Source organism: Orussus abietinus, unplaced genomic scaffold, assembly GCF_000612105.2.
Source record: "Orussus abietinus isolate OABI.00-Male unplaced genomic scaffold, Oabi_2.0 scaffold37, whole genome shotgun sequence".
NCBI classification, from domain to species: domain Eukaryota; kingdom Metazoa; phylum Arthropoda; class Insecta; order Hymenoptera; family Orussidae; genus Orussus; species Orussus abietinus.
In genome coordinates this window covers 871,587-885,597 of record NW_019394759.1, presented here as the reverse complement: position 1 = coordinate 885,597, position 14,011 = coordinate 871,587, and the positions used below count along the sequence as shown (strand labels likewise).

The following is a 14,011-nucleotide window of genomic DNA, read 5'->3' as shown; positions in this document are numbered from 1 at the left end:
TTTTGGTTCTGGTCTGGACTGAGTTAAAAAATTTTCTTGAAAAATCCTAATTTTGAATGTGTCAGGACAATTCTTAGATGATCAGGAGTGACGTGTCAAGGTTTCGGACAATTTGGTCTAATACCCTTAAAAAAAAGTGTTGTATTCGAATCGACTGATTTGAAGGATGTTTCACTTCACCTTAAATAAACTCGAATAAATTCGATGTAAAATTTCTTCGGAAGGGAATTCATTTTCTTAGGGTAGGAACAAATTTTATTTTGACTTTGGGATTGCTTTTCAGGGCAAGGTAGAACAGTCCTGCCTTCCAGGATCAGCTGGATCTTTTCAGCATTCATCCTGATGGTTTTCACAATGGGCATAGGAGTAGCGATATACGCAATCGATATTTCCAACATTTTGTCATATGACAGCGTCCCAGGGATGCTGCAGGCGAACTGCTACTTGATCTTCGGCTTCCTCATCTCCGTGGTCACGTTCGTCTGTCAAAATTGTCGTCTGAGGGTGCTTCGGGAAATTTCCAGGATTTCATCTCAGCTGACTGACGAGGATTTCGGCAGATGGACTCTGACGATCCAAGCGAAGGACATCCTGGGATTTATTTTCCTCGCTGGGCAGATGACGAGAGCGATCATGAAGTCTGGGAGTTACATTCTCGCTGCTTTCAAATTTCTCGGCATGTACACTACCTTGGTCGTCTTCCTGATGGACTGTCAGTACATGAACCTCGTGTGCGTCCTGGAACTCTGTTTCCGGAAGATAAATCAACACCTTATAGCTTTGAGAAGAAAAGTCGAAATCGACGAGCCCCACTTACTCAGGAGAGTTTATCACGAGAACAAGAACCCTTTGATCCTACACGAGCTCCAGGTGCTCAAGAAATCCTATCAAGACGTCAGCGATGCAGTTCGGGACCTGAACGACGCCTTCTGTCTGCAAAACGTCGCCTCGATCGTCCTTACCTTTGCTGAAATAACGTTTAGTCTGTACTTTTACATACTAAAGGTGCTGGGGGTGAAGGAGATTAACCTGGAAAAGCAGATTTGGTACTCTTACTTCATAATGTCGGTGGGGTACTACGCTGCAAAAATTGCATTCACGGTCTGGACGTGTGAGATCACGAAAGACCAGGCCCTGAAGACCGGCATCCTGGTGCACGACGTCATCCTGTGCACCAGCGACGACCGCACCAAGGAAGAGGTAACCCTGAAAAAGTGTCGGAAGTTCTTATCGATCATTCTATATATTTTTCATCGATAAATAATAAGATTTTCATCATTTTTAACACCTCAGATGCAGCTCTTCTCGCTGCAGCTGTTGCATCGCGACAACTCCTTCACGGCGAAAGGGTTATCCCTGGACGCGACTCTTCTGAGCGCGGTAAATTTTTTTTTATTTCTGATTGTTGACGACTCCCACGGGCGTAAAAATATTTCTCACCTTCCAGATCGTCGGAGGGATCACCACGTATTTATTGATCCTGATCCAGTTCCTCCTGTCCTCGAAATCCTGCAGGGGAGGAGCCGACGCAGGGCAGTGACCACGGAAAGGCAAATCCGAATTTCAAAAGACTTCCCAACCATGACACGCTCCCCAACGGGTATTGAAAAACCTTATACAACGAGGGTCGCACTTTTTGGTCCGTTTTCCAGATTTCCATCAAGATGCATCGATCTTCCCGGGGACAATGCACTTCCTTCGGTGCAGACACGAGATCATCGGCCTGGCGCCTTTCCGTCAGACTGCATTACGGAGGTTTCTGCCGTAATAAAACCGGGTTAGAGCTTGCCAAATATCCTGAAAAGAGATCTCCACTCCGTATAAACGAGGGGAACAATTAATAATTTCCTAGGTCCGCAGCAAAGTTTCTCCTGGACGGTCCCTGCGTCGTTCTGCATCTCGTCCGTCGGTTCAAACTGCAACTATTAAGGTGAAATGAAACACGTCGAGGAACTTGATCGACGTCGATAAAGAAGATTTTTCTAAATGCCTACGTTGCCGACGTTGGTTTTTATATTGACAGCTGTGTCGAATTATATTGGGTATTGCACCAAATGGCATACTCCATCTGTCGTTTTCGTACAATAATTATAAAGAAATCGAAGTAAAACTCCAGAAATCCTCCGGATCGTGCTTTCTGGGGCCCTAATTGACTGCAGAGGGACCCCCTGCGCCATCTGTGATTTCCAGGTCAATTAAATTTTCACTCCGAGACCTCGTATTACCATCGTTTTAGCATAGAAGCGCATACAACACTTTTTTTGCCTTTATCCCGTTCAAATGGGAATTTATCGATTACCAGAGTGTTCTAAATTCTCGTAAAATTGTCCTGACCCTTTAGTTTCTCATATCAGATCCTTCGATAATTGTATATCGTTCGAAATATGAGAGCTCGACGCCATTTTGATTCTTGCCTGAGCTGAGTTAAAAAATTTTGTTGAAAAATTCAAATTTTCAATGTGTCAGGACAATTCTTAGATGATCAGGAGTGACGTGTCAAAGTTTCGGACCGTTTGGTTTTTTACCTTTGAAAAAAAGTGTTGTATTAGAATCGACTGATTTGAAGGGGGTTTCACTTCACCTTAACAGTTGCCATGTTTTTAGGATATGATTTTCTGGCAGTTAATTTTTTATACCGGGGTTCTTCTCAACTTCTAGTTAACATTCACCGTTTATTTATTCGGTGGCTTGCTGGGATCGTACTTGCCATTTAACGAGGGGGTGGAATAACCGAGTGCATTTCGTTTTTACAAATGGCGCCGGTTGCATTCCGCTCGGCTTGTTCTCGGCAGACGTTCTAATGGTTATTAGCATGACCAGCTTCGGGATGCATCGATCGTCTGCATGACGATGTACCTTGCTTCGATGGAGGTGTGGGCATCCTCTTGGCGCCTTCGTGTCTGACTAAATTCCGGCGGATTCCACTACGAGCAAAATCGGAATTCGAGGACCGCAACAATGCAAGGTGCAGCCGCCTGTGCATGAATTATTAATGCACACGGGGTTCTTACTCTTCCCCTTGCAAATTGGTCGATCGATCTCCGCTCGCGGCTTATAATAAATGCAAATTGAAAAACCTGAGTGGGTGAGATCAATTTCTAACGATCCGAAGCTATCTCGAGGAGTTGAAAAAATCCCTCGACGACTGCCTGCAGAAATTCCTCGGTTTAAGGTGAAGTGAAACACGTCGAGGAACTTGATCAACGTCGATAAAGAAGATTTTTCTAAATGCCCACGTTGCCGACGTTCGTTTTTATATTGACAGCTGGGTCGAATTATATTGTGTATTGTACCAAATGGCATATTCCCCCTGTCGTTTTCGTACAATAATTATAAAGAAATCCAAGTAAAACTCCAGAAATCCTCTGAATTCATGCCTTCTGGGGCCCTAATTGACTGCGGAGGGACCCCCTGCGCCATCTGTGATTTCCAGGCCAATTAAATTTTCACTCCGAGACCTCGTATTACCATCGTTTTAGGAAACAAGCTCATACAATACTTTTTTTGCCTTTATCCCGTTCAAATGCGAGTTTATCGATTACCAGAGTGTTCTAAATTCTCGTAAAATTGTCCTGACCCTTTCGATTCTCATATCAGAGCCTTCGATAATTGTATATTGATCGAAATATGAGAGCTCGACGCCATTTTGGTTCTGGCCTGGACTGAGTCAAAAAATTTTTTGGAGAAATCCAAATTTTGAAAGTGTCAGGACAATTCTTAGATGATCAGGAGTGACGTGTCAAAGTTTCGGACAGTTTGGTCTAATACCCTTAAAAAAAAGTGTTGTATTCGAATCGACTGATTTGAAGGGGGTTTCACTTCACCTTAATTTCCCACTCGAGATGCATCGCTGGGGGAAGTGAATTCGGAGGAATTCGAAGCGATGCACTTGGGTCGAGGCGGCCCCTCTGAAAATGAATTTCGTCGGTGCATCTAAGATAGGCGTGGCCGTCTTAACAATGGGTTTTTATCGTCGGCATACGTTACCACCTGACAGGTACACTCGGCAGTAATGACGCCGCGATAAATGCCGAGATATAAGGCGGATAAAATCGGGCCGCACGTCCACCGGAGATCCAGTCGGGCTACCCTCGCCTCCGTGACTTGCGGAACGAACCCTCGCCCCGGAATTCCCGGCCGCCATTGTTGCACCGGGAGACTTGCAGCGGTGGGATAAATTTCTAAATAAATCGACCGCCTCGAGAGAATTCCTCCATTTGGGAGGAAACGATGCCCTTCACCTCGGCGGTCAAATGGAAAATTATTATCCCGCGTTTCCGGGATCCGCGCAGCGTCACTTCCGGTCGCCTCCTCGGTGCATCGGAACGCCCTCTGTTGTTGTTAGGTTATAAATTCCTACGTAAACTCCCTGCATTTTGAATTTAGAAATCCTCGATATTCATCTGTTTAATTGGAAAATGTTTTATCTCCCGTTTCCGTTATCCTACATTTCCGGATGCTCGATCGGTGCATCCGGTGAGTGCATCGGAGCGCCCTCTGCGCGGCGGATCGATTTCCCCCGCGCGCCGACGGCGCCCCCTGATTCGCGTCCCGCCAACCCCGGCTACCTTCTCGCAGTCAGCGCGCCGAGCGCTCAGTCTCGCGCCAGCCGTCGCGCGGTGAACGTCTAGGCGCTTTTGCGGGTCTGCGCTGCGCTCTCCGACCAGTCGGGCACCCCGCGTCTCTCGCGCGCCCTGGACAAGCGCAGTGTCCCGAGGATGGTGCACCCAGTGCAGGTGCATCAGGTCGTCCCGACGCCCCCCAGACGTCCCACCGAGCGCGGAGCCACGGGTCAAGGCCAGGCATAGATGGACCGCCTGCAATAAAAAACAAAAGAACCAGGTGACATATTTTCACATAAAGATTCTCGCAATAATTATTCTAACCGGAACACATATTTAGAAACTCAATTTTGAGGTTATCTATATGGAAATCGTTGTCACAGATTTAAGGTCGAACGTTAGTTGTTACCGAGTCACATTGTTTATCACATAAAATCAGAGGTAATCGTTTTCATTGATTTCCGGGGGAATATCCACTCTGGATCAACAGGTGATCTATTTTAGCACATCTCCATTTTTAACGGTACATTATCTAAAATTTTCTTTTTTTGTCTAGAGATAGGTTTGGTTTAGTTAAATAATTTTAAATGATTTAAAGCAACTTGGGCTTATGTTCTTTGCGCGTCATTATGTTTATTGTAATTTATTGATCCCTATAATGGGACGTGTCATAGTCGGTAATTGGTGGCCAATAACAGGGTCGAGTAATTACTCTTTAACGCTCGGCCGGGTAACGAATGGCCATTAAGGTTGGCTTAGAGTGCCCACGAATACCCATGGATGGCTCGGTCGGTGAATGACACGGATAATCAGTGGGTAATGACCACGGTCGGATTATTCGTGAATGGGGTCACGGTCGGCCGATTAGCGACTAATGACACGAGATAATTGCTCGTCAATTCCAAGCCCGAGCAATGTCATGGTCATTGGCTTAACAGAGGCTTCATTGTTTCCCTCTATGTCGGCCTTTTCCGCGGATTCTCGCATTTCAACCTGGTCATGAATTAATATACGGTCTTATCGTGTACTTTGACATTAGATTAAGTCCTAGCCCGTTGACGGTTTCTCTTATCCTGCAACTTTAGACCAGGAAAAAAATAATTAAAAAAAAACAGTCACCACGCACGACGTTAATGACATCTCTTTGGCAGTTCCCGAGTTACTTGCACCTCGAGAATATGAATACCGCAAATAAATTCCGGCTAACTTTAGCTGTCATCAAGAGGAGCGTAAACAATGCCGTCAATGACATTACAGATATCGCCTGTAATCTCCACTCGATGTTTCACAGTTTTTACCTAGAAATTATGTAAGGTGAACACTCGAGCGGGAGATCTTTGTCTTAATAGTCGTTATTATTCTTGAAACGTTCGCTCCCATTATGGTTTTCGTATTTATTTATTTTTTTCCTTTTTTAAGAGGAAGGAGATTTAAACGAATTACCGGAGCGTCGTAGGTCATGGTTAGGAAGAGGCTCGAGGCTCCTCGAGGTTTCTCGCTTTTTATGTACTCGTGTATATATTTATTTGTATACTTTTGAATGACTCGCTCCTATAATAGTTCATTGGCAGTTTAACGAGACATTTAACTGACGTCGCCTCGCATTTCTATTAATTTTTTCTTCTTCAATTTCTATTAATATTTATTTTCATAATTTTAAGTAACCGCTCGTTTAATTAGTGGTTGGATCGGCGGGGTGTCATTGTTGGGAACTCGCGGTGGATTTAGGATACAGTGAAATTAATGACGCGTTTGACTGACATATCGCGCGGCGTTTCCACTATCTGCCGGGCGAAGATTTTTTACGTCGAGTGAAAATGTCGGTCACGGTCAGACAGCACGGATCGCACCTGTCAGTGTCTCTAGGTATAGACGTCATTAGTCGCTGCCAATGGTTTGACACGTAATTCCCTATCTAGATACGGATGTCTCGGAGCACGTGGGCGCAGCTGTGACGCGAATTCAATTCCCGAGGAAGAGAAGAGACGCCACCTCGATCCCTCCCGAGAAGATGAGGTGAGTCGCCATTGGCTCCGCATTTATTTTTCGTCCTTCTAGCAACTTACCGTGTTTACGAAGAAGCCGCGGAATCCAGGAACTCGCGGAATAAAAAGAAATTCCCCTCCTTCGGGACGCTCGGGCGAAAACTTGAGGAAATCTCTATTTACATTTTTTTTATACGACTTTTCTCTTATACGGCAGATTAATTGCGACAAACTCGTCAGGCGATTCATCTAAAATTATCGTGTTTACATATCGCGAGATTCCGTAATTCCGGAACTCGCGGGATAAAAAGAAATTCCCCTCCTACGGGACCCTCGGGCGAAAATTTAAGGAAATCTCTAATTAAACTTTTTTTATACGACTTTTCTCTTATATGGCAGATTAATTGCGATAAACTCGCCAGGCAATTCATCTCCTAAAATTATTGTGTTTACACATGTGCCCATAATTATGAAAGTGGTCTGTCATATATGTTTTGTTTCGAAATTACATTGAATTAATTTCGTTTGAAATAATATGGCGTGAAATAACTGATAAACTCATTTCTTTTTTTTTAATTTTGACTTAGACCACTTTCATAATTATGGGCACATATCGCGAGATTCCGCAATTCCGGAACTCCGCGGAATAAAAAGAAATTCCCCTCCTACAGGACCCTCGGGGGAAAACTTGAGGAAATCTATATTTACACTTTTTTTATACGACTTTTCTCTTATATGGCAGATTAATTGCGACAAACTCGTCGGGCGATTCATCTCCTAAAATTATCCTGTTTACATATCGCGGGATTCCGCAATTCCGGAAAATGTTTTTGCGCCTCCTCGACGCTACCGCGCAAAAAGAGAGGAAAAATTTCTGCAACGTTATAAGCGTTTTCAGGTGGCGCGCAATTTCTCGACGATCGATCCAACAATAGCCCTAGCGACCGAGTAATCGATATAAATTCGGGAAACGATCCGGAGGATCGGCAACGCGGGTCCGCGCCCGATCGGCCAAATGGCGATAACGGCGTTCGGGTGATAAGATATTTGACTAGTGACGTCACTTCAATTCCCAGTCTGTTTTTTTGCGCGAGTGCCCGGCCTTGGGTCTCTCAAAACACGCAGACGGACCGTTTCCTTCCGCTCGATGATTTTCTCAATAAGATATTCCGCGAATATATATATATATTTTTTTTCTTTGTATGACTCTTTCGTATCATTTTAAGTTACTGGAATTTTTAAGCGGCGGGAAAACTGAAAGGAAAGGCTGATATTTTTTTTTTTTTTCTTTGTATGACGCTTTCGTATCATTTTAAGTTACTGGAATTTTTAAGCGGCGGGAAAACTGAAAGGAAAGGCTGATATTTTTTTTTTTTTTCTTTGTATGACGCTTTCGTATCATTTTAAGTTACTGGAATTTTTAAGCGGCGGGAAAACTGAAAGGAAAGGGCTGATAGCAGAGGGACGAAGATTTATCTCGGAGAGAGGGAGAGGAGGGATTATAGTTTGTCGCTCTCGAAGAAAACCAGGCCGCGAGGAAGCATAGTTGCGATGCCAAGTCTCTAGATAGGCGAATCCCGGTAATTCTCCCCTTTCCCCTCCTTTCGGCCTTGCCGGCCGAAAGGAGTACCGAGAGGACACGCTGGTATAGTCCGAAACACTCCGAGAAAGCAAAAACTTGTTTATCGCGAATGCCAATTAGGTGCGGCCAACTATACTATGGTTAAGTATAGCTCGCTAGGCTATTAATGTGGCTGCATATAGTGAGAGTCATTATGCTACCGAGCGGCGCCTCGACATTGTCCGTCGAAGAGTAATAGAAAAAAAATAAAAAAATAAATAGAAAAACAATCCCAGAGCACAGGTGCACACCTGTCGAGGTAGACGCGCCTATTGTCGAAAATGTTGAACGTTGACTTGAGTCGTTTCCAAAATTCTTTTACCCACGTGACCGCGAAGGCCCCGAAGAGGGTCTTGACATCCGCGAATTTTCCATTTTACTTTTTGGTGGGTANGTATCAACTTATCTGTCTAAAAATTGTTTACATGCTTAACAATTTTTTGGAAAGGTTATACTTTGTGACGCCACCTTGAGGGTACGTATCAACTTATCTGTCAGGGTATGTTCGGCTAGATTTCGAGGGCCACGTCCAGGAGGAAAATCGCAATTAATTCCCCCCACCTGGGAAAGTTGAGAAAGTCCTTGTGACACGCAATATCCATTCTTTGCCGAGCCTCCAACTGCGCAATTCGCGGGTACTTATACAACCAGGTGGTACTTATTATTCTCTTATTACTCTGGCTCCCGGTATTTCAAGCCTTTGGCTGCTTTACACCTGGCCGAATGTCACGTGGGGTTTCCTGGGTCGATTTGAAATCGGCATCCTGGGGGAAAATAGGACTAACGCGTACCGGTGTTTCGTGCCAATTATTCGTATCCGCGAATTTAACACTACATTTACGGGCGTTTTATATATACCTGTTTCTACGAGCACCCGTCAAATTGACGGGCAAACGAAAACACGGATTTTCTTTAAAAAATCGATATATTCAAATTAAGTCCGAATTAAACAACCCTAGGCTTTACGTTTAATTGAATGATTAATAAGTAAAAAGTCCTTTTTTAAAAATCATCACGGAAATTATTGCAATGCTCGTCCTCTCATCCTCGGAGTCAGGACTAGAAAGAATGCGCATCCTTTTCTTCCTACGACACCCTTTCAAGAAGTTTTCCTCTTCACTATCCGAAGATCCTTCCATCTTTCCACTTTCAATGCAAACTTTCACTCTCATTTTCGCCTTACACTCTCTGCAACGAAGCAAATATATATATGGATTGTTTATGAAATTAGCTAGTCCGTCAATTTGACGAGTTTCGTAGAGATAGGTATACCACATACAGATTTTAATAATTAGAAGGCTTAGGAAAAAATAATTGCGTGTACAAATTCTTTGGACGAAATGATTAATTTACGATACAAAAATGGTTAAAGTTAATGCTATGCGTTTTTCGGTATTTCTTATCGAAGTTTGAATTCCGTCAAATTGACGGGTCCCGTAAACCTAGTGTTAATTTCCCACGTGGCGGTCGTCGGTGGGGAAAAACTCATTTATCGTTGAATATCACGGTTGGTTAATCGGAAGAGAAGGAAAACAATGCGTCCTGGCCGAGTCGGCGCTTGATTAACTGCATTAATTGGTCGCCTCGATTTTCGTCCTTTTTCTCGGTTATTAATATCGAGCCGGCGACGGGTGCCGGGGAATTATGCTGCAGGACTCCGTAAAACGCTTATCATGCTCGTATGATCCAGTTGCCAGTGATAAACAGATTTCTTGCGAGACCTGCCACGCGCCAGGATCTCGAGTGACGAGATCCTTGCCCCGTGGTTTTTTTTAAAAGGACGATAATTAACATCGCAATATGGCCGGTAAAAAAAAAAATTGCACGCACTCATAAATCGTTAAAAATCACTATTTTCAGAATTTAACATTTTTTACCGTATACGAAGCTTCGAGTTGATCGGAGGTACGCGCTTTTCGGAACTTTGTCCAAAAATGGCGGGCACTGTTAAAAAAAAAATAATAATAATATTTCACCACATATTTTTTGGAATTCAGTTTAACACTTAAGTGTATTAATTCCCCTGGCAGGATATCCGGATATCCCGACGCGATAACGGGAATTTGCAAATCCATTTAATTAATAAAAAAAAAATTTGCGCGCACTCTTAACTCGTTAAAAATCACTATTTTCAGAATTTAACATTTTTTACCGTATACGAAGCTTCGAGTTGATCGGAGGTACGCGTTTTTCGGAACTTTGTCCAAAAATGGCGGGCACTGTTAAAAAAAAAATAATAATAATATTTCACCACATATTTTTTGGAATTCAGTTTAACACTTAAGTGTATTAATTCCCCTGGCAGGATATCCGGATATCCCGACGCGATAACGGGAATTTGCAAATCCATTTAATTAATAAAAAAAAAATTTGCGCGCACTCTTAACTCGTTAAAAATCACTATTTTCAGAATTTAACATTTTTTACCGTATACGAAGCTCCGAGTTGATCGGAGGTACGCGTTTTTCGGAACTTTGTCCAAAAATGGCGGGCACTGTTAAAAAAAAAATAATAATAATATTTCACGACATATTTTTTGAAATTCAGTTTAACACTTAAGTGTATTAATTCCCTGGCAGGATATCCGGACATCCCTACGCGATAACGGGAATTTGCAAATCCATTTAGAAACGTCGATTACGTGCGAGAATTTTCAACGGTGTAAATTTATACCAACGGTCCTTTCCAAGGACCTTTCGGAGGTCCTTGGACGTGCATCTATGCAGGACCTCGCAATCCACTCGACGCACCGCCTCGAGTAACGTATTGTCCTCTTGTTTCCTCCATTTGGCGTCCCCGTTTGTCCGTGTCGGCTCTCTCTATTTCCCTCTCCGTCTTACGCCCACGCGGCCCAATGGGTGCGTCTCTCTCCGTCTTGTTTTTCTCGTCGGGGCAGATACGCGTCATCGCGCGTCGATGATAGAATCGGATCTGGCCGACTCATGATTCACGTGTTCGTGTGCGTCGTCTTCGCATAAACAAAATCGTTTGCTCGGTCCTCCCATCGGTCTCTTCCTCCCCCGCGTTATCTCCTCTCTTTCTCTCTTCGTCTTTGACGGGGGAATTTCGACGCGATATCGGGCCCTTATCGGTCGCCAATTTTTTCCAACATGGCGCCGCTCTGGCGGTTTTCGCCATTTTTCTCTGTATCTCTCTTGACTCGAACTTCGCACGCATGATCCCGGAATTCGATTTCATTGATTTTCGTCGTTTTTAGCGCTTTTCGGAAAATTTTTCGACGCTGTGTCGGGCCCTTATCGGCCGCCAATTTTTTCCAACATGGCGCCGCTCTGGCGGTTTTCGTCATTTTTCTCTGTATCTCTCTTGACTCGAATTTCCCACGCACGATCCCAGAATTCGATTTCATTGATTTTCGTCGTTTTTAACGCTTTTCGGAAGATTTTTCGACGCTATGTCGGGCCCTTATCGGCCACCGAATTTTCCAAGATGGCGCCGCTCTGGCGATTTTCGCCATTTTTCTCTGTATTGATTCGAATTTCGCACGTATGATCCCGGAGTCGAACAGACAGCGGATGAATTCGATTTCACTGATTTTCGTCGTTTTTAACGCTTTTCGGAAGACTTTTCGACGCGATATCGGGCCCTTATCAGCCACCGAATTTTCCAAGGTGGAAACGCTCCGGCGTGGTCATCGACTTCTTCCTATCTCTCTTCGCCCGAATTTCGCGGGCATGTTGAGAAATCCGGATTCTCCGTCGTTTTAATTCTTTTTTTTTTCTTCCTTAATTCCCTGACTTTCCGCTAAAGGGAAAGTCCAAGGGTTGCCGTTCATTATTCCCGAGGCAAATAAACATCGGATGAATTCGACCTCGCCGACTTCCGGCGAGGAGGCGACGTTTGGCACGGCTTTACTCGAGCGGCGTAAAAATCTCTCGTGAGTCAGTCGCGACGCCGGGTCGTCACCGATGTCGATCGATATATCGATGACGACAGTAGTCGAGCACCTTGGGAGGTGAAATTATTTCCATCCCTCTCTTTCTCTCTGGTCCGGAGGATGCGACCCTAAAAGATCATCGCGAGGTCCACCTCTTATCGACATCTCGACCGCGTTTTACTGATACAATTACGATGACAATATTAATAATTCGCAACCGGAGATACGAGCAATGACGTACGCTCACGAGTATTGTCGGACGACGAGCAATCGCGTTAACTCTCGGGCATGAAAAATTGCGAATAGGAGCGGCTAAAACGGAATACAAAGTACCTACTAGCCTAGCAGGTTAATAGCTAACGTCCTAATGAGCCGATAACTCACAGGTGCGGTTATCGCGCAGTTGGCCGTGCACTTGTCGGTCTTATCGAGTCGCGTATCCCGAGGGGGTTCGCAATTAACGCCACCGTGGGGAATCGTTTAAATCGTCGATCGGCCATTGGGAGTCAACGGTAACGGCCGCGAATCGGTTCACTGGAGCGTTTGATCGCCCTCCACCAGGTGGCCTGGGACGTTAAGGTGACTCCTCCATAAGGCGGCACCAAAGCGACATACGAGTCGCCGTGAAACTTTTCTCCGAACTGGGTGTACCGAATCGTTTCAAACTTTACCACTTAATCGTTAACCCTCCAAGGGAGGTCCCTCCACCCATGGAAATTAAATTCGTCTAAAACTGGTCCATAAATAAATTTAAAAAAAATTGAAATTTCACGAGTGGGTCATTTCAAACCTTACCACTTAATCGTTAACCCTCCGAGGGAGGTCCCTCCACCCATGGAAATTAAATTCGTCTAAAACTGGTCCATAAATAAATTTGTAAAAAATTGAAATTTCACCAGTGGGTCATTTCAAACCTTACCACTTAATCATTAACCCTCCAAGGGAGGTCCCTCCACCCATGGAAATTAAATTTGTCTAAAACTGGTCCATAAATAAATTTGTAAAAAAATTGAAATTTCACGAGTGGGCCATTTCAAACCTTACCACTTAATCGTTAACCCTCCAAGGGAGGTCCCTCCACCCATGGAAATTAAATTTGTGTAAAACTGGTCCATAAATAAATTGTTAAAAAAATTGAAATTTCACGAGTGGGTCGGGAACTTCCTTATAGCGTTACCCTTCCACGTTGGGAGATAGTTTCACGGGTGAAACCTCTTTGGTGCCATTTTGATATCGCCTTGACCTCCTGTTAATTCATGAAAATGTATGACTCGTGGAATTTTCTCGTGGAAAATACTTTCTTCTACAGCGAGCGAGGGAGGTTTCGAGGTCTCGAGCTGCGAATAAACGCTCGCACGGGTCAATGGGTCGGCAATGGGAGGCGACCTTGCGCGTTGCAGTCCCGTTTCGTAACCCGCGGCTTACGTAACCGGTCGCTTCCCGACCCCCAGTTTTCGGGCGGTACGGGGAGAAGGCGGTGGCGCCTCCGCCTCGCCCGGGCGCCGCGCCGCGACTGACTCCGTGACGCGCGCGCGGATGCGCGATCAGCTGTTCCGACTCGGGCCGTGACGTCACGGCGCGCAGGCGCGCTGGGCGCCGCACGATTGGCCGCCCATTGAGCGCGGCGCGACCCGAAGGGACCGCACTCATTCCGTAACGCGCTTTGCGGCGTACATGGTCACGTGGAGGACTCGGGATCGGCCAAAGAGGCTCGAATTGGAGCGGTCACGCGGCCGTGGGTTGACGCATCTGAAACTGCGATTCTCGAATTTTCGCGATTATGCATGAACGTATAAATACTCGTACCTGGCCGAGAAAAGAGAAGAGGCATTCATTAAACCGAAGGATTTGAATGTCGAATAAGACCGAGGGAATGTTTAAGTAATTCGTGGAACGTTTATCTGACTCGGGTAAATTCGAATAAATCATAAAGGGTTAATTCCGGGGT

General features: G+C 44.8%; 2 protein-coding genes across 3 annotated transcripts in view; both read left to right on the top strand.

Annotated features, from left to right (window-relative positions):
* Window positions 1-335: 335 nt before the first annotated feature.
* Window positions 336-1,747, top strand: LOC105696192 (gustatory receptor 23a-like). Its single transcript, XM_023433188.1, has 3 exons — window positions 336-1,200; window positions 1,294-1,380; window positions 1,448-1,747. Exons 1-3 carry the CDS (start codon window positions 343-345, stop codon window positions 1,538-1,540), a joined length of 1,038 nt encoding a protein of 345 aa, XP_023288956.1. The 5' UTR covers window positions 336-342; the 3' UTR covers window positions 1,541-1,747.
* Window positions 1,748-4,524: 2,777 nt separating this feature from the next.
* Window positions 4,525-14,011, top strand: part of LOC105696282 — a 35,453-nt gene continuing 25,966 nt past the window's right edge. Inside the window, exons 1-2 of one of the 2 annotated variants that reach the window (XM_012418648.2) lie at window positions 4,525-4,842; window positions 6,482-6,578. The gene's annotated coding sequence lies outside the window, so the exon portion shown is untranslated. The remainder of the gene's footprint in view (window positions 4,843-6,481; window positions 6,579-14,011) is intronic. The other variant, XM_012418649.2, reaches the window with a different exon arrangement.